The sequence below is a fragment of the Bombus flavifrons genome, chromosome 4 (genome assembly GCF_040668555.2).
Source record: "Bombus flavifrons isolate JBK064 chromosome 4, iyBomFlav1_principal, whole genome shotgun sequence".
Lineage (NCBI taxonomy): Eukaryota > Metazoa > Arthropoda > Insecta > Hymenoptera > Apidae > Bombus > Bombus flavifrons.
In genome coordinates, this window is record NC_138445.1 from 624,830 (window position 1) to 652,504 (window position 27,675).

A 27,675-nucleotide genomic window follows, 5' to 3' on the forward strand; every position below is an offset into this window, starting at 1 on the left:
TCCCGTTGAAATCACCGACGCAGATTTCGTCGACCGTGGAGCTTTGACCGATAACAGTTTTTGACTGGCAACATCTTTAACCGACTGGCAGGATAATAGTACGGAGAAATAAGAGAGAATATTTACTTATGCGTGTAGATTTATCGCTGTGAAAATCGATGGCCGGTCGGATTAACGATATTGGCCAGAAGCTAACACACAGGCCGTGGATTTGACAGCGATTTGCGTCGAGATTTCGCTCCAACTTAACGTACGTTCGTTGAAATCAAAGCAAAACTTATTTCATTGCTAGTCATCTTGTATTCGGTATTGGGCTTGGATAACTGGACACGAGTAAACGATCAATACGAGGTTGTTCTACGTGCGAAAATAAGTAAATAAGAAATTTTCATTTATTCACGGTATATCATATATTACGTATCGATATCCAATTCTCAAGCAAACATGTCCAAGCTTTGTTTTCTTTCTTCCTTTTTCCGTCGCATCGACTTTTTACGAGATATCGTAATTATTTGAATTTTAATCGTGTTTCTATCGGTACGTTGCGCCTCGTTCCGAGCCCTCGTAAACATTCCAGTTCGCTTCTTCGGGGCAGACTTGAAAAATTCATCCCCCGAAGAGGCGCACTGCAACGTTCACGAAATGTAGAAACTTTTCGATCGCGAACTTTTTAATAAACTCGCCTAATCACCGAGAAAACGAAAAATCTAGGATTTGTACGTTATACGAATTAAAGGTGGAAGAGCCGAGTCTACAGCAGCGGATAAAAGAAAGTTTAAGAGGTGAGTGGTACGAAGGGTCATTCACCATAATTTTACAAAATGTAATTATATTTGTCAAGAACAAGGAACGAATCCTAGAGCAGGTTATCGTTATAGTTAAAAACGTACAGTACAAAAATGATTGGCGCTCGCATAATACTTGTAATTGTAAGCTTTCTTTCGTCCATCGCTGTATATTCGCTCGAATGCTCTTAAATTCGATCAATTCGTTTTACTCGCAACGAAGGAAATACGCGCAGCCGACTTTGATATACATGGGCGCCCACTTGGGTGATTGCTGTTGTAAATCGTTGCTTGGGCTTTTACCATAACAATTGTACATATCTAGGTATATAAGACTAGCTATATTTCCTTTTAACGTGGCTTGTATCGTTGCAGTTAATCTAAAGGTTATGTAAATCAGTAGCAGGAAGGATAAAACGAGTTGATTCGTGTAGTACTATCTGTCTAGCTATCTATCTATGTAGTAGTATCTATCTAGCGGATGATTCCGTTTTATTGGGATTTTCTGTTAGGTATGTGTGTGGTAAGAAGGTGCAACAGAAGATAATTCATAAGAGGTTCCTGGAGCACTCCTGTCATACGCGTAGGATGGTCATCGTGGAGTTTTAGTCTCATTACTACATTAGTCTGGATTACTAGCAGCAGCAGAATGTTCATGAGGATTTCTCCACGTGCAAAAAAGAAAAAAAGAAGGTATGTGTGTGATGGTTCGAACGATGTCAAGATTCTGGTAGCTTAGAGAGCTTATGAAACGTCTAATTGGCAGGTCCTGTATGGTGTCTTGTACCTCTGATGCAACGGATACCCGTCTGAATAAGAAACTTGGCTGATGTATAACCAATCATATCCGTATTCCTTCCGAGAGACTTCTCAGCAAAGCACAGTACACGCTTAAAGTCTATATTGATGCAATTATTTAGAATTCGATGAACACCAAAACTTGCATTCGCGTGCATTCTCTATTATTGTACGGGGGATCAGCTAAGAAACGATTCGATCGAAGAGATCGTATGAAAGAAATCTGTAATTAAGATTCATATTTACTGTAAGCCATGCGTCTCGAATCAGCGTAAATATTCGATTTAATAAAAATCCAGAAGAGAAGACGAATGAAAAAATTCTATGTACAAGAGAATTAAATGCGTGACTGACCGTTATTTCTTCTGCCATGAATTTCTTGGTCCTCCGAGACAGGTTCTAGAAGTGGTAAAGTGTTATCTGGACAATAAGGTGAACTGAATGGAACGCCGGTACTACCTTCTGACATTCCAGCACCGTCCAAACCTGCACTGTGACAGCTACGTGGCAAACTGGAATATCCTAAAAATTCCAAACTCATAAGCATCGTATCTAAACTATTTTTTGTAAATTGAAAATACAAAACTGCGGATTCTTATACATTTTATACATTTGTAAGAATTTACAAACTGCAAACATGCACACAGGGTGCAAATAATTTACAGAAATGTAGAAAATGTCTAGAGTATAATGGTTCCCCTAACACTTAGGTAAAACAATTTTCTATCTAAGCTCCGTTTTCTTCCTTATATTAGTAAAAATACAAATTCGCATAAAAATCTGTAGTACAATGTAAAGAACGTTTGAATAGCGATCAGTCTCCGTCTCCCTATTTTTCTTCTTTTCTATTCGTACAGCTACAGTGTATACACTATCGTCCACAAGACACGGGACACTCAGCGCGATTAGCATAAGTACGAATGGTCGTTGCAATTACAAAATGAAATTGATACTTCTTAACCGTATATATTGTGAGAAGAATTATAAATCAAATTGTGCTTATTTACTTATTTATGCTTATCCTAAAAATTTGAAACTCATAAGCATCGTATCTAAACTGTTTTTTGTAAATTGAAAATACAAAACTGCGGATTCTTATACATTTTATACATTTGTAAGAATTTACAAACTGCAAACATGCACACAGGATGCAAATAATTTACAGAAATGTAGAAAATGTCTAGAGTATAATGGTTCCCCTAACACTTAGGTAAAACAATTTTCTATCTAAGCTCCGTTTTGTTCCTTATATTAGTAAAAATACAAATTCGCATAAAAATTTGTAGTACAATAACAGGTGATGTAAAGAATGTTTGAATAGCGATCAGTCTCCGTCTCCCTATTTTTCTTCTTTTCTATTCGTACAGCTACAGTGTATACACTATCGTCCACAAGACACGGGACACTCAGCGCGATTAGCATAAGTACGAATGGTCGTTGCAATTACAAAATGAAATTGATACTTATTAACCGTATATATTGTGAGAAGAATTATAAATCAAATTATGCTTGTTTACTTGTTACAATTATATCCAGAATGTGACACGGTGTTCTACTGAACTTGTAATTTATCGCAATACCGTTACACTTTTGCCTTTGAAATTCCCACCAGGATGGATAAATCTGGCTTTTGCCACACTGTCTCTACTCTTTTTCCATCCTTGCTTGTCTACCCAGCCGCGCGAGAACACGAAGAGTCTTGAGAATTATCCTCACTCTCTTGCACGATCCTCTTCTCACTTTTTCTTATTAGTAATCGGACGTCGTTACAGCTTCGTTTATCGCAGAAAATCAGTATTTATCGGCAATTGATAAATAAGATAAATAAAGGTTTCATTACACTTATACGCGCACCTTGCTAGATATTTATACAATTACAAAACAAAATACGAGTTTTGTATCTTATTTTTGGTTAGAATCGTTTTCATGCTTAGTATGCGCCCAATTTCTATCTATTTCTATCTATTCAGGTATTTGCGAAACAGAGGCAAAATTCGCATCTATTCCTCGTGGATATCTTGCTACGCTACGTACTAATTTCTGTATTAACACGTTGACTGCCGCGCGTGTTTTCAACGAAATCTCCGTCAGGCTATGCGCACATCAGTATCAAGCGATCTCTGCTAGGTGCTCCTGTAACGTCAATTCACATCAGAGACCAGGCCACACACCGCGGACAGGATGGCACCCAGATGTCTGCACATCCTTGGCGCCTACCTTCGATAGTCCTAAGTACCCACCAGGGGTCTTGAGATTTTCATAGCTAAGGTCCTTCGGACCAAGCGAGTATTTCCTGTCTTAGATTCCCTTTACGTTTATTGTCTACCACGTGTTAGCATAGAAAGTTGGTTTCTTCACATCTGGAATGTTCCGTTAGCAACTTTCTCGCGAGGACAGCTAAAACCCTTCCTGGTCCACCAACCGCCTTATTATCCAATCGGAGACGATGTCTACTACCCTCGCTTCCTTAACCAAAATTGTCATCAACAAATCCGATAGTCCCGTGTCCTTAGACACACCCCTAGCTTTCCTCAGACACAGTATCGTCAGTAAAACTTCACTTACTCTGTATCCTTAGAATAGTCAACATATCTTTACCGGTCTCTACCCTTATAACAGTCGCGTACTTAACGTATCATTGTAACTAAGTCTTACATAACGTGGTTGGAGTGAATTGTGATTTATGCTAATTCAGTGTGTATTGCATTGTGATTGCTGAATTTATAATAAAGTTCAATTAAAACAAAGTTAATAGTTGTGTTACGACTCAGCTATTTTATTTCATCAACCAACCCTTAAGTTTACGTGACACTTCCATCGATATTTTAGTAATACGAGTCGCTCAAACGGTGGTCTCAAGAATGACCTTCCGTTTCGTTTGTTCGCAACATTAAAACCACTAGCTGTTGTTGAATATAACGAAGGAAAGTGTGGTATAGATTATTCCGACCAAATGGTTTCTTATGTCACCACAATTAGAAAAAGAATCAAATGGTACAGAAAACTTGGCGTTCAATTCCTTCTGGGAATTTCTGTTGTAAACGCTTTGACGGTTTACGAAATCGCAACAAGGAAAAATATAAATATTAGAATATTTAGACAATTATTAGTTGGAAAATTATTAGGGTTGTCTGAAAATACAAAAGATCCTTGTGTTCGACGGAGTCAGCATAACATCGCCGTTCGGAAAAACGATTCCGGAAGAAGCATTAGACGCGCGTGCAAACTATGTTATGCGAATAAAAGACGTCGAATGGACCGAACAAAGGCAGAAAAGAATTTGAAGAAAACGACAACTTATTGTCCGAATTGTCCCGACCAACCTCGCCTATGTATAGAATGCTTCAAAGTTTTACATTCTAAATAATTTTTTTAATAAACCATTTTCGTATTTTTATTTTATAACAATTCAACAGTTTTATTATTATGGAATATCTTTTCAAATACCTACGACGATCCTTGGCGAGTAGTCAAATAAGCGACACCCGAATATGGGTTACACGGTCTGACCAGAAACTTTGCTGACACCCGAATACGTGTGTCGTGGCAGTCAACGTGTTAATAATTAATTTGAATTTACACGACACCAGGATCATACGCGATAATGCGCGTGCAAAAATTGACGATAGAAAGAAACGATAGATAGATACTAACTTATTTCGACGAGATCTTGACTAGGGGTACTGGGGGTAGCTGGCACACTACTAGCTTTTCTTCTAAGACACGTCGTTTGACATCGCTGTATGGGTGGTTCTTCCTTCCGAAGTGGACCCGTTTCCTCTAAAACTTCCTTTTCTGTCCTGCCAGTATATTTGAATTTCGTACCCCAAGAGAAGATAGATCCACCGCTTACAACCGGTGCATCCGATGCCCTAGGTAATCTAATCAGAAGAGAGTGTTCAGTTAGTGATTTACTCGGCTGTTTGATCGGTTTCGTCGGTCTCTGTACATTCAAACAGTTATATCAAGGTATGTCTCTGAGAGAATGAATTTCTTGGGAGTATCTTCAAATTTTAGCTACGTGTTAAAAAGGATACGATGTACGCGTAGCTAAAACTTAAGGAAGCCTGGCGGTACCCCGAGGTCAACATATCGAACCTCAAAGCTTCTCCAAAATCAAAAGCGAATTGCTTGCGAATTTTTCAAACAACTGATATATCGTGTGAAACTACGTTAGAACTTTTATATTAAAAAATGGACAGGCCCAGCGGTACCGTTTTTCAGATAAACGAGTGCAAATTACGCGATTTGATGAAGTTCTGGATGGATGTAAGACATGCGTGTGCACAGATATAACGCTGCCATGCGTGTCTACGTAAAGGGCTGGGCTAGCGTGTTCAGTTTTTCCAAAAAGTTGCTTTCTCACTCGTATGTGCCGACCACATACAACACTCTCACGCATACGCTCTCGCGTGTTAAACATTCGATTATACTCTGAGACATACCTTAAGTATGATAATTATACACGATAATATCTGTATGTTACGAAAGTCCTTAAAAAACGAACAGGCTGCTTGTATTTCAAAACGAAATATCCGTTATACCATAAATAGCTTCCCAAGATTCGTATCATTTTTCACGTTACGATTCGGTGTAACATTTTTTTCCATCGTCCCACGTCCTCCTTGTAGCTTCCATATAATAAAATCTCGTTCTCCGCGAAATAACAGTTTAAACGTTTGAAAATATAGAAAATCAAGACTAATAGCGTTCTATAATGAAAACATAATACAACAACCTTTAACCCCTTGGCCTACACGCTACCTGCCGATCGCGCGAGCCATAGTAAGAAAGAAGTTTGGTCGCGCGCCGTGCCATTCATCTGTTCAGCCGTGTGCCAGAACTGGCGCAAAATGTACATTTCTTGTGACATGGATATTTAGGGGCTACAAAAGGAATTGTGAAATAATAAACAACGTTTGAGGACAAATAGTGTTTTTAAGACGTCTAGGGCGTGATCATGATCGATTGATCAGTTGACAAAAACAATTTATCATTTCAAAGTGGATAACGAATCACTAGAAATTTGAAAATTGCCACGAGTCAGACTCGTGGGTTCCGTTTGTGGCACAAATTCTTTACCACGAGTCAGACTCGTGGTTCTCGCTTATGGCACAAATCCCTTACCACGAGTCTCGCTCGTGGTTACAGGCCAAGGGGTTAAATGTATTATCTTTTTGGTTATCGTCTTAAAGCAACAATGTTTACAAAGAAAGTACACGCTTGAAGATCGAATTCGCTTTCACTTCGAATCACTTTAGGAAGTTTTTCATAATTTACGAGATTTCGTAACTATACGCATGTATAACATTTATCATAAACAAAGAGCTCGTTCGAGTTAGTGCAAATCATACTTTTGCTGGCAGAAAGATCGAAAGGGCCAATTGACAAAAATGGTAACACGATCGAAGAAAGACACCTAGCGCAGCTATCTCGCGACATCCTCGGATCGGGGCTCTAATTAATAATGAACTTATGCGCGAGAGCTGGAAATACGGGTAAAAGGAAGGGAAACTGTACTTGTCAAGTACTTGTCAAGAATCGAATCTTTTGCAAATAGCAATGGAATTTTTCTAACAAGAGAAAAATTGGACAGAACCATAGACGATGAATGATAGAGAGTCTTTATAAATTTTATTTCAGCGTTTACGCTTGTACCTACTTAAAAATGATAACCCACAACAGATATGATTCTAAACGAATCGGCAACTTTTGCTTCAAGAATGATACGCGAGAAGATACACCGGCTTTTTTCCAAAGATAAGACAACATATTAAAGTGTCACGAGGAGATCATTTTATTGTATATTTCTTATACGAAAGTTTTACGCTTCCTTGTGTTCAATCGTATATGTGTATTATACAGGGTGGTTGGTAACTGGTGGTACAGGCGGAAAGGGGGTGATTCTACGCGAAAAAAGAAGTCGAAAATATAGAATAAACATTTTTTGTTTGAGGCTTTGTTTTCGAGAAAATCGACTTTGAATTTTGGCTCGGTACGCGTGCGCTTTGTCGCGTCTCGTTATAACGGATCTCACTGTAGATCCTTGTCTCGATGGAAAAATTAAAAAAAAAAAAATTTTATTCTATATTTTCGACTTCTTTTTTCGCGTGACATCACCCCCTTTCCGCTTGTACCAACAATTACCAACCACCCTGTATATAGCATTGTGTTTATCTACGAATTTATAAATATCATTCCGTTATACACAGTTACATACATACATAGATGCACGGCTAGATGCACATAGTACTATATACAGACAAAGTTAGTGTACATTTGTGGTTAAAAAAAAATCTTGGATCATTTTATAACTTCGTAATTACATTTTACTAATCATTGACAAAAATATGCTTTTTCCTTGCAGCATAAAAGCTGCGTATACAGTACACGGTCCGTGATTCGTAGTACAAGTAATGGAGGGGTGGGGGGTTCGCGAGATTCTGTGATTCGAAATACGACAAAAATTAGAAACAAAATTTCGTTGAAAGCCTCGCTTTGCAGAAGATCGAGTTTGAAAACTTGTCAAGAATACGCGGATTCGTCCAATTCCCAAGTAGACGGGAGCGGATGATCCATAGGAAATTATTTCATGTGAAAGCAAGTCGAAAACGTAGAATACGTTTTTGTCGTTCAAGGCACTGTTTTGAAAAAAAGAATGTAGAGGATTTGTATGGAGGATGTTCGATCGTGAGATCTATTAACTCTTTGCACTCGAGAGGCGACTTTCAGTCAGCACGGCATTCCGTGCTGCAACTCCAGTGGCGAGCGAGAGGCGATAGTCCCTGTTTATGTTAGATTTCGACATCTCCAATTGACGAGAGTGTAATATTGGTTCGTAAATTGGTTCCTTAGCTCTTTGTGTTCTTTGTTAGGACGTGTAAAGTGTTAGTCTTTAAAATGGAGATAAAATATTTAATCCCATATCCCTCCGAAACTATAGTTCAACTATGGTATTGAAACAACGTCTCCAACGTTAGTTTCGACGATCATGGCAAAAGTATTATAGTTTAGAAGCCCTAAAAAAGTGGTTTTCGGAATTGCAATTAGCTGAAATGAAGATGAACTTGATTTTGAACTGTTGAAGAATGAGATTAATTATATCAAGAATGCATCTTGGTGAATGCTTTATAAGTTACCATACAACAAAATACAGAAATTAATATTACAAAATCATATTTTCAAAGATGTAAATATAGATAAATGAATTGAATATAATATTTTCGTAAGTTAATTTGTATATGAAATCATTTTACACTAGCTGTAAGACGTCACGTATACGCTAAATCATCCGGAGTAGCTGGTACGCCCGGTCGAAAAAGTCCTGGAGTGCAAAGGGTTAAATGTTACTGCTTGTTGTTAAAACCGTCGAATATATTTAAAATAATAAATTAGTATACCGACTATATACGCTGATGCGCTCGTACAATGTGTAAATCGCAAAGTAAGATCGCTAATGACTCGTTAATTAGATCGTTGATAATTCGTTGATAACTCGATAGATAACTCTTGATAACTCTTAGATAACTCATCGATACTCAACTCTTTTCGGTTGCGTCTGTTTGTTTATACTGGTCGGAGGAAAATTTGAATTCGAGTTTGCTCGACGGTTGCACGTAGCAGCGATGTTGTTTTGCCCGGAGTTTATTTGTTCTTACACTATTTGTATCCTAACGATATTGATACTCCGAGGTAAAACAACAACATGATTTGAACTGTTCTCTGCTCACGTGCCGCTACAAAAATAAGCTCGAATACTGGGCAACTTTTCATATTCGATTTTCTCAAATATTATGTTTTCGACTTACTTTCACACATACGGTAACCTCCTGTCGATTACCTATCCCTGTATAGCTGGCAGTTAAACAAACTAATCCATACTTGTCAAGTTTTGAGATTTCCTCCAACACAGTTTGACTGTTTTTGATCTTCGTCGTATTTTCAGCCATAGAATCTCTGTGATCCCATTTGTACCATGGATTACGGATCCTATATGTAATATGTTATCAGATCTGACACACCTAACACCGTCGCTCTTCATTTTCTCTTATTTGTCAGGATACAAGAAAATGAGAGAAAGTTATCGTCCTTCAAGGAAATATTAGGATATAAGAGTGTCGTTTCAGGATCATCCGACATTACACCGTTAGTTTCGTTTTGTTAAACAAAACGACTAAAAAAAGTTAAGACGAAAACGCATCCAGCCGTGTCCCGTAGCATCATCTTCGAATGATCTGGCCGATAATTTCCCGAGCAGGAGATCGAATTGGAAACTGGCGTAAAAAGGATGTTGCAGAAACAGAATGAACACCTTAAACGCATTATTTGTTATTTTAATGTATACTCGTGATATTTTCCCTTAAACTCGATACTCTCATTTAGACGTAAAACGATCGCTTCTCCAGCTCTCTTTGCTATAACCGAGAATATGCCTGCAGAAGCGTTGCAAATACATTTTCATGTTTTGCCGACCACGTCTCTGTGTACTATATTTTTGATCACGCCCCATGGATATCCATTTCTGCGTACTCTTCATTGTACAATTATACAGGGTGGTTGGTAACTGGTGGTACAAGCGGAAAGGAGGTGATTCTACGCGAAAAAAGAAGTCGAAAATATAGAATAAAAATTTTTCGTTTGACGCTTTGTTTTCGAGAAAATCGACTTTGAATTTTCGGTCGGTACGCGTGCACTTTATCGCGTCTCGTTATAACGGATCTCACTGTAGATCGTTGACTCGATGGAAAAATTAAAAAAAAAAATTCTTATTCTACATTTTCGACTTCTTTTTTCACGTAGAATTACCCCCTTTCCGCTTGTATCACCAGTTACCAACCACCCTGTATTGATACGATGATCAAAGGTATCGTACACAGGAATGTTCAATTTCGGACAACGATAAACAGATCTGGACGAGCATAGGTTCTTGGCTTAAACAAATGTACCGATTTTGCCGGAAAACATTTTAACGCGCGTTAAAATAATAAATACCTTAATGTCGTTTAATTAATTATTAATTATTCACGATGTTCTGCGATTCCTTTTCACGCGAGCTTTCACCTCGATCTTTTATATGTGAAATTTACGGGCCAGGAAAAAAGAAAGAAAAACGTAACTAGCGATATAATCTCGGAAGATACGACCTTGAGACGACTCCCACTCTCGTAGCCTAATTCTATTCCTGAAACACGATAATTTCCTTTCGCGACATGTTTTTGTATCGTGACAAATAAAAGAGTAATTAAGGATGGCAGAGTTAGGTGGGACACCTTATGCGTAAAACTCGTTAACGAAATGGTAATGAAACACATGAAAGTTCTAACGTTTCACTAACGATCCAAGGATACGATACATACGATCGTAAGTATATACAGGGTGGTTGGTAACTAGTGGTACAAGCGGAAAGGGGGTGATTCTACGCGAAAAAAGAAGTCGAAAATATAGAATCGAAATTTTTTTTCTTAATTTTTTCATGGAGACAACGATCTACAATGAGATCCGTTATAACGAGACGCGATAAAGTGCACGCGTACCGACCGAAAATTCAAAGTCGATTTTCTCAAAAACAAAGCCTCAAACGAAAAATTTTTATTCTATATTTTCGACTTCTTTTTTCGCGTAGAATCACCTCCTTTCCGCTTGTACCACCAGTTACCAACCACCCTGTATATATTTGATATAACAATATACGAAGCCGTGATTATTCATGCCAGTACGTTAAAAGCCATTAGCTGAATAACAGCATACATACGTGAAAAATAACATTTGCTCGATGGCGCATCTCCATACGTGGCGGCAGTTCGATCCCGTGGGACACTTAAACCCAACTGTGTGCTTTTTCTGAAAATGGTTGGGAAACATTGCACTAAAACGTCTACTCTATGTACATTAGTTTCGACAGCTACAGCTACATGTTATTTTATCACGTAATTGCGACAAAAGGGAAGAAAATTCTTGAAAAAGAAAAACGACTGATTCTCTTTATCATATACTAATACCTTCTGACACAACCAAAATATTTCAAGTAACTATTTCACACCAGGTACTACTATCACACTATTACACGTAAATTATGTTTGACTACGTCTGTCTATGATCAATTACATTCCGATTAGTATCGATAAATAACATAGATTTAATCCAATAATAAGCATTAGTTATTTAATGTTTAATGTACGCTTGTTACGTATGTTGCTTTAACATAGTAACGTAGTACCGATTCATCGTATATCCCATCTATATATCTTTTCCACATAGACGCTGCCTATTTCACTGACTTTTATTCCTCTATATAAAGCTGTTGAACACATAAGGCAGTGGTTTTTAACCTGCTCGAAATCGCGCAACATTATCACATTATAAGACACATTCGCGGAACAACAAAATCACCAAGGTGGCAAAGCTAACGACTAAACTATCGATGAACATACTTTTGCACGAACGTATTCAAACGTATAAATTACGGATGAAAGAGCAGTATAGACAACGGTAAGAAAAGAAAAAACGTTAATTTTAAAGAAAGACGCTGTATTCGTAAAAGCTGTAATTAGAATAATTCTTTCGTCGAAATTAATTGTTACGCTTAATTCGCTGGAACGTTATTGTTCCGAGATATCGTTTCGGTTAAGAACCACTGACATAACGTATAATATAGTATAACTGACACACAGCACAATAACGCTATTACGAATGTTTAAAAAGTAAACGATTATTAAATGCACTTCTACAGTGACAGTGTAGAATCTAGCGAGGCAAATTGTTGGTTCAATACCGATTTGAGAGACTTCAAACAATTACGTCGCTTCATCGAGATAGCTAATCGTTCGAAATCTCTGCTCGTAGTTTCCGCCAGTAGCGATACAGCGATCTGCTCTCCACTCTCACACCGATTGCCGAATTATTACTAGTAACAAGTTGATCGCATTACACGACAATAATCAATCAAACATGTAATTTCCACCTATGTTAAAAGACACGAACAATCCGTGTGACTGCTGTGAAACGACTCACCTTTGTTCTCACGTCCTGGATAGGGCCAGCAGCGGTAGAAAATAATAAGATTAGTCGAACTCGTAACAATATCGAGCGCATAACGTACAAGGTGTCTGACTTCGATTCAAGTAAATGCCAGCACATACGAATGAACGATGATTCGTGAGAAGAGCGTAATGGTAGCGGTTCGCGAAAGTAATCAAACACTTAAGCGTATCTACGCATTTAATATCTCGGCTATTTTTAAGGAAAATAAATTTGAAGAATCGTACGCGTGTATCGATTCGTAGCCAGGTATGTTCGGTCTTGCTGCTTCTCGAGACCGCAACCTTCGACGAAAGAATTTTATTCCACGTCTTTTCGTTATTTTTCCATGCCAGCTCAGGTACGTTAATTTTTCTGCAATTCTCCCATTTAATTGTTCTTGAAAACTCAACCTCGGGCAACAAAATTTTACCCTGTATCTTCTTCTTATTTTCTTTTTCTTTTTCCTTTTTCTGGCTCAACCGGACTTCGCATTCGAGACACGATTATCGTTATTATAATAGCAAAATTCTGACATAGCAGAAACCCATTCGACGATGTACACGCATGAACAAGTTAGGGAACATTTATTGCAAACATACGTTTAATGAAAAGTTAGTATACAACAGTAATAGTGATAGAGTAATAGTAGTAGACATTTGGTTAATACTGAAGTTGGTTTCACCGAATATCGTAGATAGCTTATCAGTGTAGCGAATGATTTTATTCATCATCGTTCAACTACTCGTATACGTCTAATAAATATCTTGTAACTTCTGTGTACATTTTTAGGTCAGTTTCACGCATTGTCAACGTAATGGCGATAGTCGTGTCTCGTTACAACGCTTAACGAGATTTCAAATTCTTCCATATAACGTACACATACGTAAGAAGTTGGAATACTTTCGTGACCCGCGATGTATCATGAACCTGTATACGCGGTGTATCTAACAGGAAAATAAGCTTTTAAAAAGGATCTAGTTTTATATCCGAATACAAATGTACAAGAAAATGTAACGACAAATGTACAACAAAAATACAAAACCGAATATGATCTGTTTCTATGGTTTTTACTTTAATCTCTAATTCTTAATAATCGTGTTTCTCTTGCTTATGAGATTCTATCTTTCCATTGCAATTACATCGGTCTGTCGATAAGTTTCACACGCTTTTACCGTTTACTGTGAGTTTTACTTCGATATTTAACTAACAACTATAACATTACAATTATAGATACTATTAAAATTAATTAACATAATATTATAATATATTCTAATTATATATTGTATATCGTACAATATATATTAGAATATTTTATTCAATTAATATCGCTCTTCGTAAAAATTCCAATTAATTCAAAAGTAGCATACACCTTCTCTTTTGATATTACGTAGAAATACGTAAAAGGCGTCTAATCTAAACGTAAGCGGATAAAATCCTAAGATTAATTTCGTTATAGAACCAAGATTAATTTCGATAGGATCCAAATATTTAGAAACCGCCTATTTCTGTTCCACTTTTAACATTGTATTTATGGACATGTCGATATACTTGAAACGATTGGAAGACTCATGGAGTTAGTAATCCTATAAACCACGTTCAGACACTGGGTCAAGGTTGGTTCATCGATCACATTCGCAAGAAATGATTAAAGTAATAACAGCGATTACTTTGTTGCTTTCGTCATTCTTCGCTTTTAAGGAAAATAAAAGTAATTCGACTATCTTTAATATTAAATTTGATAATAAAGTTGAAGGAAAACGCACGAGCTCTCGTATTGATCGCTTGATCATCCGATTTTTTTTTATACGTATGATGAATCGATGTGACGACAGGTTCTATTTATAGGATTAGAATAATTCCAACAGGCGAGAGAAAAAGAAAAGAGAAAAAAAGGACGACCTCGATATACAGGCAAGCATCACGCTGCCATACGTAACGATGATGTGAAAATGTACTCGATCTTAGGCAATACCGGCAATCTTAGACAAATTTACGTTGACTAAGATGAATTGCATACGAAAAGTAACAATATAAAAGACGACTGTAGTAAGTGAAACGAAGTAATTATAATAGTATAGAATTCGAATAGTCGTAGACGTCTGTTACGAATGTATCGCACCGTTGCCTGACCTTTTTATGACGCGGACAGAAAAGTAAAAGCTCGCTTGGACGACGCGACGCTAAAAATTTCTGACGTTTCATACAGTTTCGCGCTTATTTCGAGAGCGGTGTAACTCCACTTTCCCTTGTTTCGAGATATCAAAATTGTCGAGATATGTATAATTTTCTGTGCTGGATTGGGTTGACTGCGTAGTAGAGATGCTTGTGTGTGAGTGTCGGTGTGTGGAGGTATGTGTGTGCACGGCGTCTGGAAAACAGATGAGGGTAAACTAGTCAGTCGGTTAAGAGTCGGTTAAGTGTCGGGTATGGAAGAAAGTGCTGAGACGCGTGCAAGTATGTATCGATGAATATATAAGGAATCGTCCATGAAATAAATATATTACTATTTTAATATGAATCCTTAGTGTAAATTTAGTGTTCCTGTAACATTATCTCGACTCCAAAGATCCACAATTCTCAACAAAGATGCTTGCGTTCAATGATTGAAAACTCCTGATAAGATCTACTTTGTCCAGTTTCTAAGCGACTAAATTCGTTATACAAATAGCTCTCGAGGATCAAGCAGAGCAATATCTTTTTTCAGGGTCGCCAACGGAAATACACCACTTTAAAAATTAGCGAACTCTACGAGTCGTTAAATTTTCATTGTTTGAGACTTATGTTTCACGCTTTAATCTACGCTTTCGCTTACAAGAGCAGGAAAAACCAGATACCGTTGTTTAATTTTGTTAGGAAGATAATACATTTACACTGTACATGTGAATGTGTGTGTAAGCGTTAGAGGGTGTCCTGGTCTGAGTTGAGACAAAGGACCGTTAGCAGTCGTTAAGAAGCATCTGGAAGAGTCGGTTGGCGACAAGCGTGCGTGCAAGACGTTCTTCAGAGTGGAATATAGATGTATAGCTGTTGTGTGTGAAATAAAGTCAGTTATTTGTATTTCCAAATCCTCTGATTTCCTTAACAAATTTCAATATCATTTGTTTTTGATTAATGCCTAGACTGTTCGCAGACAGGTCACAGATTACAGAAAATGGACCTGCACCGCTTTCAAGATAAATGATTATGCAAAACCATCTATTAACGAAACTTCAACCGACGAATATTTTAAGATTCAAATCGTAAATTGTTCATAAATAAAACGTTCGTATTAGAGTATACGCAAATTTTTGATCTTCTCAACTTCTTTTTCCAGATATGGACTTTCATCGCTTTCGAAATAAATGGTCTATATTACGTAATAACTAGATAGGTATAAGCAGTATACAATAATAGAAGTGCTAGAGTAAGAGAAATATATGAAATGTAAGGACATTATAAGAGATGTAAACCGAAAGTCGCCCAAAGCCGAAAGGCATGGACTAAGAATAAATAAATAAATAATATTACGTAATAACGTTCTATATGTGTATTACAACGATAACAGCCATTAGAACTAAAGACTAGACGAAAGCTAGTAACGTCGGCTTACCGATTATTAAGAGGAAACGTTGCTACGATCAGCAAAGTCAAAAGGACGATAGTCTGTCGACTGCCAATCTTTCTTTGATGTATCTTTAGATTTTCACGTACATGGCGAAAAGAATGGAATTTAAATAGAAATTTGTTCCGCCTATTCGATATTAAAACGACTACTCCGTTTCACATGTTTTATACATTTTTGCATTCCGTGTATTTTTACGCCTTTTAAATTTTCCACCAAGCGCGTAAAACTTTGCGGTATAATAGTAAATCGATACAGCTTAATAATCAAAACGTAGTATTTTTTACTCGACATGTCAGTGTCGAGAAAAATTAATACGTATCTATATTATACATAGATTGTATTTTATTGTATCGATTTGACAGAAGCGCAAAGGCGAACAACGTAAAACATACGAGCTCGGTTGATCTTATCGAATCGATTAAATCGAGGAAACAAATAAAAAGGATGTTTGATGACTTGAAACATTCCAATATAGATACATATGAATAAAATATACACGTGTTTCATACATACACGTAATACATTTCTATAATGATATAGAGGCAATATACGCGTCGTTATAACATCTGTTTCATTTTATCCGGAATTAATCTTAACATAATAATCTTCGTAATCTTATGAAAGTTTCCTGTCAAAGCTAATTTCAGTTAGTAGTTAAATTCCAGCCGTGTGTTTATAATTAGAAAAAATAAAGTTAAAAGAAGAAGCGTTTACCTCGCTTATCGTTAAATGTACAATAAACATTTTTCCTTCGAAGTTGATTTTTTGAACCTCCGGCCAGCGGAAATGGTGTGTTTTACGGGATCCTTGAAACGTTAGGATTCCGCAATGATTAATGCCGAGATATAATTGCGCACCTTTTTGGTCCTGAAAATGAAAAAAAAGGACACTTTTACTACGGCGTATAATGTATCTTATTTATATATATATAAAATTTAATATTTAATAAAATCTAATATCGTGTATATACGTAATATTTTAGATTACTTTTAGTATTGCCTTTTTAATTTTAGATTATCTCTTCAACTGCTATTTGCTATATTTGGCGAGTGACGACTCGCAAAGACTCGTGAAAATTGAGGTACGACAGTTGGAGATATTCGATCGATAAGAAGGAAAATTATTCCATAGAAATGCGAGTCTTTTAAAAATAAGTAAAACGGTGAGGACGTCAAACAGACAAAGAGATATCGTAAACAGATATAGAGACAAGGATGAAATTGAATTCGATCCTTAGACTAGGCGTCCTTGTACTCTCAGAGCTCGTGATAGACACGCTGTTATTAAACAAATTAAAGAAAAACAGCAACTAAATGCCAGACATAATTGTTTGGGTGACGGAATTTCCGAATAACAGAGCAGTATGAAATAATATAAATGTATTTTTTCAATTATTTCTGCATTCTTTATATCCTGTTTGCTGCTAAATCGGATAAATCAGTTAATACATTCAGCTACGTTCAACTGTTATACGTTCTGTTTGTGCCTGAAACGGTCCAAGTTCTCTAATTCCGTCAACACTTTGAAATGAGAGAGGATAAATTCATCGCCACTTCCATCCTTGCCTTCTCTTTTCAGCATCGGCATTCACAATTTTAATAATATTTATTCAAATTTCAAAATTGTCCCGCATAATATAAGATCTAGATCCTGGTGTTCTCTTATCGCTAATTTATAGAAACTATTTATATTTATATTCCAATATTTTTATGTGGTATATTTACTTTTACAGTATATTTAAGTATATTTACTTTCCAATCCCATTAAACGAATTATGTCAACAACTCACAAGACAACAGACACATACGCTACATACATTACGCACATTAAACACACACATTACGCATGCCTTAAACACACGCTAGATACACACACGCGCGCACGTATACTCACGCACGCACGTATACTCACGCACGCACGTATACTCACGCACGCACGTATACTCACGCACACGCACGCACACATACACAAAAGATGCAAGTCCGATCGTGTAGCGTGAGTTAATTGAGTACGTTTTTTCATTCAAAGTGCGATAAAACATAAACAAAAATTGTACATCAACTTTTTACAGGTCATTGTGAAGGGGAGACTTCCCTTTACAAAGTTATCTGGAAACGTATCTCCAAAAAAAAAACTTTTTTGATTCCGTAGAGTTGTTTGAATTTGTTGAATTTTCGAAAGGAAAAAGTATCTTCGCTTTCTCAGCCGTTGTACACGATGGAAAAACAACTGTGAAAAATATGAACACGGAGGATCGTGAAAGAGGAAGCTTCGCGTGGTTAAGCGAGTCCAGGTGGATCCTCGTACGACTTTATTTTCCCCCGAAGTCACAACAGTAGAAACATGGAGAATTTTTCATCGAAAATTTAGCGATCCTTTAATTTTGCACGCCAGTGTATTGCGTCGGTCGACAACCAAGCAGACAACTGATTCAAATTCTTTTCCGTGCCTTGCACTTCTAACCCTCTACAAAAAATAGTAAATAAGAAATAAAAAATAACAGATAGTTGCAATCCGTTCCCATGGTATTTACATATTTCATTGTAAAATAAATATTTTATTTATACCGAATTGAGAGCGTACATACAAAATAGTGATATGTACACTGAACGATATTTTCAGATATTTTCAGAGTATTTGCTCGTAGAAGTATTTTGTTCTTTTCTTATTTGCTCGAATCTATTTAAAAAATTGACCAACTTTGATTCGCATTGATTCCATTACACAGAAAAATTTATTCAAAATTAAATATGAATGTAAGAAAGGCTGTCCTTCGGGACATGATCAACCAACAAGAAAGTGATGCTGTGTGCAAAGATAAGTGAAAAGTTTTTATTTATTTATTATTATTTAGAATCGATTCTCGCATTGAGAATTTTCAGTAATTTTTTCTGGCGTGGCGCAGTGACATGGCTAAATATTTATAATAAGTTAATACTTATTACAGATAAGTATAATTTATAAGTGTTGTAAATAAGTAAATATTACTTAATATAAATATCTAATTAAATCTAGTGTTTAGGTCTAACGGGTAGTGTCTCTTCAGCCTGCGGATCTGCTCCCACGTATCAAGTAGTCCAGTAATTAGAGGGTTTCGATGTTTGTTGACTCTTTTGCTATATCTGTCGCTATATTTGATAAGTGAAAAATGTAGAATAAAGCTTTTCGTCCAAAGCTTGGTTCTCGAGAAAATCGAGTTCGAGAATTTACCAAGTATACTTGAACGTGGCTAATTTCCAAGACTAATTCATGGAAATGTATCATGCGTGTATACTAGATCAATTCTTAACTAAGCATCCTCAGATTTTACTCGTTGAAAATGAAATCTTACGCGGAAAAGTTATATCGCACGTTTTTATTTCTTCTCGCGCGTAGAATAACATCCTACCGATTGATCGCTCATATCCGGTTGGGAAATTTACTAAGCCTTGGACAAAAAAATATTATTCTAAGTTTCCAGCTTATCTTCCCACGTAAGATCGTCCCCTAAGCGGTCGACACATTATGCGGAACGCATCCTGCGTAAGGTGTTGATCGATCGATAATTTCCCTGTTGTATCGCTAATCTTCTATTAAAAAGGTCCCCGGTCTTTATCAAGACGAATGATATTATTACTCCAGAGACACAATTTTGCCAACGATAAAACTCGAATTTCGTCTTCGTCCTCTTTTGCATTGTCTCGAGGAGATTTGCCTGCCTGGCAGGCAATGGCTTGAAACGTCGAGATAAAGGATTATCTTCCTTATCAGGAAGGAAAATCTTGGGACTAGAAGATCGCGATACTGTAACGACGATACAAATTCGCTGGTTGTTTCCAACTATTGTGGCATGTACGTTCTTCGATCGGTAAATCACGCATTATACGTAATATTATTATTATTATTACTTAGCCCATGTTTTTTGGCTTTGGACGAGCTTTCGGTTTTACATCTTGTTTACCTATTACGCTTTTTACATTCTATCAATCATATGGCGTTATCACCTTATTGCCTCCCCCCTTGAATTTACCTAAACTCTTTTCCTTGTCTATCTCTCTTTTCTGATATATCTACCTCCCCTCTTATCCACTCTATTATATTGCACTCCATTATACAGGATGGTTGATAACTGGTGGTACAAGCGGAAAGGGGGTGATTCTAGGCGAAAAAAGAAGTCGAAAATGTAGAATAAAAATTTTTCGTTTGAGGCTTTGTTTTCGAGAAACTCGACTTTGAATTTTCGGTCGGTACGCGTGCACTTTGTCGCGTCTCGTTATAACCGATCTCACTGTAGATCGTTGTCTCGATGGAGAAAATTAAAAAAAAAAAAAATTGTTATTCTATATTTTCGACTTGTTTTTTCGCGTAGAATCACCCCCTTTCCGCTTGTACCACCAGTTACCAACCACCCTGTATATTCTGTCTCTAAAACTATGGCAACTTTTGATTATACGTAATAAATTACAGTTATTATACGGCAACTTCTATAACCAAGATCGATCACTTCAAAGGAAAGAAAACATCTTAACTACAAAATACATAAAGATGCAGAATCTCGAGACAACGACTACCTTTACCTGTTATCGGAGGAATCTTTTCCCTTAACCCCTTAACCTACAACTACGGGCATTTACGAGGATCGGGCCAAACGTAAATATTACGGGCATTCTCGAACATAAATCGTAGGTTAAGGGGTTAATCCGGTAACGTTGACCATAACTTAGAAGCTGCGGTAACAGCTGCGCTCTACGTCTCATCAAATTCTACGCTTCGATCTGTTTTACGTCTTTTGAAACGAGCGCGATCTACATAGACACATGCGCTGTGACTGATCAAGCTATAGCTATATACGATCGATTCGTAACATCAATCCACATCAGAGACCAGGCCACACACCGCGGGCAAGGTAGCAGCCAGATGTCTGCACATCCTTGGCGCGTATCCTCAATAGTCTTAAGGACCCACCATGGGTCTTGGCATTTTCATAGTTAAGGTCCTTCACCTCAAGATGCCAACAGTCAACGAGGAAACATAGCGACAGATATAGCAAAAGAGTCAACAAACATCGAAACCCCCTAATTACTGGACTACTTGATACGTCGGACCAGATCCGCAGGCTGAAGAGACACTACCCGCTAGACCTAAACGCTAGATTCAATTAGTTATTTAAATTAAGTCGTCGAGAATTGTGGATCTTTGAAGCCAAGATAATGTTATAGGAACACTAAATTTACACTGAAGATTCATTTTAAAATAGTAATATATTTATTTCATGGACGATTCCTTATATATTCATCGATACATACTTGCACGCGTCTCAGCACTTTCTTCCATACCCGACTCTTAACCGACTGACTAGTTTACCCTCATCTGTTTTCCAGACGCCGTGCACACACAACCTCCATACACTGGTACCCACATACAAGTATCTCTACTACGCATTTAACCCAGTCCAGCACAGAAAATTATACATATCTCAACATAAGTAATATTTACTTATTTACAACATTTACTTAAAAATTATACTTATCTATAATAAGTATTAACTTATTATAAATATTTAGCCATGTCACTGCACCACGCCAGAAAAAATTACTGAAAATTCTCAATGCGAGAATTGATTGTAAATACTAATAAATAAAAAAAAAATAATAATTTTGTTCGGACGGTTCTTGCATAAAATCACTCGTATAGTATTCTAGAAAACGTACGTAGGGAAGTAGCTGCATGGCGTACTCTATCTGCATTAACAACTATTTTACGTTCTAACATGGTCTAAATAGAAAAGCAAAGTTTTGAAAAACGCACCTATCGAAGCAGCGCTATTGGATGCTGAATGTACAAGCGTAATGACGATAATTTGGTTGACGCAGCGGATAAAGTTAAGACGGTACCGATACTAAAATACGATATCGTACCTAGACGCAATTATTCGCAATTATACACAATTCTACGCAATTATGCGATTGGTCGTACTATCGCGATCGTTTTCCGCACGCACGGAACAACGAAATTGAACGCGGACAAAAAAGGAAAGATGAAAAATTTCTCATGGTCGATATATTGGTCGTCTTGTCGCAACTTTTATGCTGTCTGTCTGTCGTAAATTTTAATAAAAAAAAAAAAAAGAAAAAAACAACATCGTCACAAAATACTACTCAGTCTCTATCTTTAGAATAGCCGACGTCTTCTTACCGAGTTTCTACCCTTAGACTAGTCGCGTACTTAACGTATCAGCGTAACTAGGTTTCACATAAAGTTGTTGGAGCGAATTGTGATTTATGTGTGTTAATTCAGTGTGTATTGCATTGTGATTGCTGAATTCATAATCAAGTTTAATAAAAGCAAAATTGATAGCTGTGTCACGACTCAGCTATTTTATTGTATCATCCAACCCTCAAGTTTACGTCACATCAGCTTCGTCTTTATCTGTTATGTACCTCAAAAAGGATAGCGGATGGAAGAAAGTTTAAACGCAAGCGGTAGAAAAAGATCTGATCTAATCTGATCTAATTTAATGCGAAAATTGTATATATGTGGACATAAGCGAATAAATTACTTAAAAACTTCAAACTTTCTTTCGTCTACTGCCCGTATGCGTGTATCTGTTAACCGACTAGATACCAATGAGTCTCTTTCGCTTCCTGTCGATTACAATTAAAGAAGAAGAATTTCCTTCTCTTATATAGAAAGTTAAAAAATTACGAGGACAAGATGCGTGACACAGGAAGACACAATTCCAAGGAAAAGATTATTTTTCATTCTGGTCTTACCTTGACAGGGTGTGGGTCAACGGCGTACGTGTCCAACTGCGACGCTAATCTAAGAAAGTGAGTTTCCGCTTGCTCCGGGGTGAATCCCTTCAATTCTGTTTGATGCAGTTTCATAGCTTTCTCCTCGATAGCTTCCGTTTGTTTAAGCAGTAATTTGTGCTCGGAAATGTAATTGCCTTCGTGAAGTTTAGGATCATAATCTCCTATTTCACCTAAAATCACAAATTATCGTTAAAACGTTTAGTTAGCAAACTGTCTTTACTTATCTAACTATTGTAACGTCATAAGATACATAAGGAGATACGTGTAATTCGATAATACGCCAGCTATCGCACCAGTGGTTTTCACGAAAAAGAAGCAACGGAAATGAATTATTATTTTAAATTATCGCAAAAAATTATCGCGAGCTTCGAAATAGGACACGCTTGGGATGTCCGAGCAACAAGGGTGAACGAAGGACTTGAGAAATGAAAAAACTAAACACGATAACGCCCGGACGAATGGGCAGCGATCGGGCAAGTGCTTGGCTATGTATCCGGAGAGGCGACTTTCCGAGAATTGGTGCACAGTATCCGCATCGAGAGTGTGAGAAGTGGACAGGGCGAGAAATTCTTGCTCACGTATTTTTCTTTCCTTCTTTCGTATCATTTCGATCGTACGGATCTCGATAATCCGACTAAGGTTACCTCGCGATTACCGATACGATAAAAGATAGAAAAATTATTTTTCTTATTCCGGTAATTCGATTACGTCGACGTGTATCATAGATAACGATGGTATCCCGCTGGGAGTAGCTACCCACATGATAATCGAACAGCCAAAAAATTCTACCAAATCGTCCAAATCGGACAAATTGTGAATATAAACAACTAAATTAAAAAAAAAAAAAAATAGATAACGCCAAAGCCTGTGTTACGACCGGCACGCTTTAAATCTGATGGGCTGATGATGGAGATAAAGATTTTTTTTATTTATTAATGTTTACAATCAATTCTCGCATTGAGAATTTTCAGTAATTTTTTCTGGCGTGGCGCAGTGACATGACTAATTATTTATAATAAGTTAATACTTATTATAGATAAGTATAATTTATAAGTAAGTGTTACGATAAAGATGAAGATGGAGATAAAGGCGACAATGTATGTCGCCGAAGTGCCTAATGACATCCCAACGGTCCTTCCGCCGAATGTTCGAGAAGATGGCGTGCGTGGCAACAGTAGCGGACGCCTAACAAACTCAAGGGCAGTGGGGATATTGAGGGGTGACAAAAGAAAAATAACCGAATCCGATGGGAAGTCGAGTTGTAAGAGTCAGTCTTGAAAAGTCACGCTTAGAGCTCGGAAGCAAATTGTAAACCAGGTGTTAGAAAGCAAATAATGTTCCTTTTATTTATTTTTCATCTTAAATTTGTTTTTTATAATTAGCCATGTCATTGCGCCACGCCAGAAAAAATTACTGAAAATTCTCAATGCGAGAATTGATTGTAAATATTAATAAATATAAAAAAAAAAATTTGTTTTTCTTTTTCTTGTGTTATTTTACGTGACAACTGCCACGACACCCGTATTCGGGTGTCAGCAAAGTTTCTGGTCGGGCCGCGTAACCCATATTCGGGTGTCGCTTATTTGACTACTTGCCAAGGATCGTCGTAGGTATTTGAAAAGATATTCCATAATAATAGAACTGTTGAATTGTTATAAAATAAAAATACGAAAATGGTTTATTAAAAAAATTATTTAGAATGTAAAACTTTGAAACATTCTATACATAGGCGAGGTTGGTCGGGACAATTTGGACAATAAGTTGTCGTTTTCTTCAAATTCTTTTCTGCCTTTGTTCGGTCCATTCGACGTCTTTTATTCGCATAACATAGTTTGCACGCGCGTCTAATGCTTCTTCCGGAATCGTTTTTCCGAACGGCGATGTTATGCTGACTCCGTCGAACACAAGGATCTTTTGTATTTTCAGACAACCCTAATAATTTTGCAACTAATAATTGTCTAAATATCCTAATATTCTTCCTTGTTGCAATTTTGTAAAATTATTAAAAACGATTTTGTCACGAGCGACGATAATCCGGTTTTTCAGCGGATATTCAAAGTATGAACGTAGTATATGTTATTGTGAAAATCAAAGTTTTACGATGCTCTCGTAAATAAAAATTCAAAGTAGTTAAATTATCGGAACATAGACAATATTACGATCGGATATAGAATTAGTCGAAATATCGATCGTAAGAGACGACTGAAAGTCATCCTTTAGCCGCAAGGCAATATGAATAACAGATAAACGAATAAAACGTCCTACTTAGTTTCCATTGCAACTATCATTTTGCATCGCTGTTCCATCCTATGCCGAATCGGTCACGTTGGAAGCAACAAGTCGCGAACGTGCGAGCAGTGTGGCAAAAATATGCAGTGGGTAATAGCTCTATCTACTATAAATTATCGACAATCGATACTTGAAACTTGAAAGTTATAGAGCATCTAAAAATAAGATAATCAAATTATAGAGAATTTTAGATGCAATTTCGCCGCATCTGCATCGTACTTTGTTGAAAGCACGCCTAGATTACATTCTTCTCTAAATTTTTGTCGAACCGAAACTACTACACAGAGCGAGTCGTGTTTTTCGCTTATAATTTTCTCACAGCCCTGTCCTCTCTTTTTCGCTTCTTTAAATACGATTAGCGAAGTGTGCGTAGGATTTGGAAACCTTGGGAATATTTGGAATATTAATTGGAAAATTTGATGGACAAAGTACGTAAAATATTGAAAGTGAAATACTCGTTATAAATGTTAATAGGTAAAATGAATTGTTATTCGAGTTCTACTTCGGTACTTGTGCGGTATAAGAAATAAATTTGCATAAAAATCCACAATCTAATAATTATTAAAACGTATTGCCATTTCATTTAATAGATGTTCTCTAACTTATAAGCGTAAGAAAATGAAACGTTATCGTAACGTTTCTAAACATGTACATTTGAATATTTAAATATGTAATGAAGCATATGTAACGTAATGCAGTCTGACATAAGCTACTAGTATTATATGTACACGAATCTAGTACGACAAAGTTTTACCGCAACATACTATGAAATAAATACATAACAAAATCCATGTAACAGAGAATTCTGCTTAGCACGTTTACAAGCAAAAGAAACACAAAAAGTCTTATAGTTTATTTAATGCAATTTACAGACAGCTGTAGTTTATACAAATATTAATTTATCGCTCTATTCCCGATGTTTTCAATTTGAATATTCCTCCTTATAAGAAATGAGTACCAAACGGAAATAACATTTCCAGATGAATCGTTTTGTAAGTTACATAGTTCACAATGTTACGATGTTCCGACGACGCTCTTCCGTGACTTAGTTCATCCTTGTTCCATCGAAAGATCCAAATCGATGGCTAGGACACAGCCGTAACGATACGTTTTATTCCAGTATTTATTAGAACGAAGTCCCAAGTAATTAACCACTTCCCGTACCATTTAGCTCGACGAAACAGACCAGACTGATGCTCGTAAACAGAAACTAACATTTAGTGACGATCGTAACGGACAAAAAAACAGTCCGCGAGCTCGGCTTGTTATGTTTACGTTTGGCCCAAGTATCTGGTCGCCAGTCAGACTCGCGATATTTATGTTTGGGCCAAAATCTTCATCGCGAGTCTGACTCGCTAAAATACGGGAAGGGATTAACAACGACAATGAACAACAAGTTCTTTGTGAAGAAAAATATATATTTCGAGCGAAAACTTCTTAACCGAAACTGTCTTAATTCGATGTGCTACAGACTCTTATTCGGTAAATCTCAAGCACCTAACACGCTTCTTGTTTACAACGTTACATCTACGCTTACATAGGTTACATCTACGCTTACATTACGCTAGAACCATACCATAGATTTTCGAGCAGAATCAGCTATAGACCATATTGCCGGTTGGTATTCAGATATTCGCGTAAAATCACTCGATAATAACTTTTTATTTAATAAAGTCGTATCGAATAGAAGATCTACTCACTTTGCACGATGCATGCGGCGAGCAGCGCTGCTTCACCCGGACTGCAATATAGTCGGCCATGAAGAAGGTCTCTCTTCAGCTGTTGGTAAACCTGATACCTAGTTATTTCTTCTTTCAACCTCAGAGGATCCGGTGGATAAAATTTCACACGAAAACTGAACAGAATCGGATCCATGTCTAGAACACATTCGCAATAAAGAGAACGTATTTTACTTGTGATATACTAAAAAAGAATCGTCGTTGCTAATAAATTTTGCCCCAATGAAATAACTGCAGTATACAGATCTGATTTTCAAATCACAGACTTTTCTACCATTTTCGTAATTCCGTTATCTTATTTAACAAAATTATGCATCGACGACGATAGTTAATTTCAAAAAACTAGGTCTAGTATTATGCATTCATTTATTAGAAGAAGACAAATTAGATAATTGCAAATCGCAGTAATTGCGAAATTCTTACGCAAGAGTTCTTGTTCTTGCAATTTTTCTGTACGAGTATCCCTCTATAACACGTTAGTTGGTTAGTTTCCCGAGAAAAAATGCCGTGTCACGCGATTCCGTATTATACGAAATAAAAGATCAGTGGAAAAATGACGCCTTGGTTCCAACAATCGACAAGTGTATAATATTTTTTCATAAACGAGAAAAATATGCTTTTTTCAGAATAAGCTTCGTGGAGCCATG

At 36.9% G+C, this 27,675-nt stretch overlaps 1 protein-coding gene across 12 annotated transcripts in view; it reads right to left on the minus strand.

Moving 5' to 3' along the window:
- Frmd5 (FERM domain containing) overlaps positions 1 to 27,675 on the minus strand; it is a 62,712-nt gene that overhangs the window by 16,587 nt on the left and 18,450 nt on the right. For 6 of the 12 annotated variants that reach the window (XM_069111008.1, XM_069111009.1, XM_069111018.1 and 3 more), the window contains 8 exons: positions 26,990 to 27,166; positions 22,959 to 23,170; positions 16,921 to 17,073; positions 12,594 to 12,608; positions 11,335 to 11,423; positions 9,465 to 9,572; positions 5,238 to 5,464; positions 1,938 to 2,105 (listed from right to left, as the gene is read on the minus strand). In XM_069111008.1, coding sequence (XP_068967109.1) covers positions 1,938 to 2,105; positions 5,238 to 5,464; positions 9,465 to 9,572; positions 11,335 to 11,423; positions 12,594 to 12,608; positions 16,921 to 17,073; positions 22,959 to 23,170; positions 26,990 to 27,166 — 1,149 coding nt within the window. Of the gene's footprint in view, positions 1 to 1,937; positions 2,106 to 5,237; positions 5,465 to 9,464; positions 9,573 to 11,334; positions 11,424 to 12,593; positions 12,609 to 16,920; positions 17,074 to 22,958; positions 23,171 to 26,290; positions 26,585 to 26,989; positions 27,167 to 27,675 lie in introns of those variants that run through there. The other 6 variants (XM_069111012.1, XM_069111011.1, XM_069111020.1 and 3 more) reach the window with 5 other exon arrangements.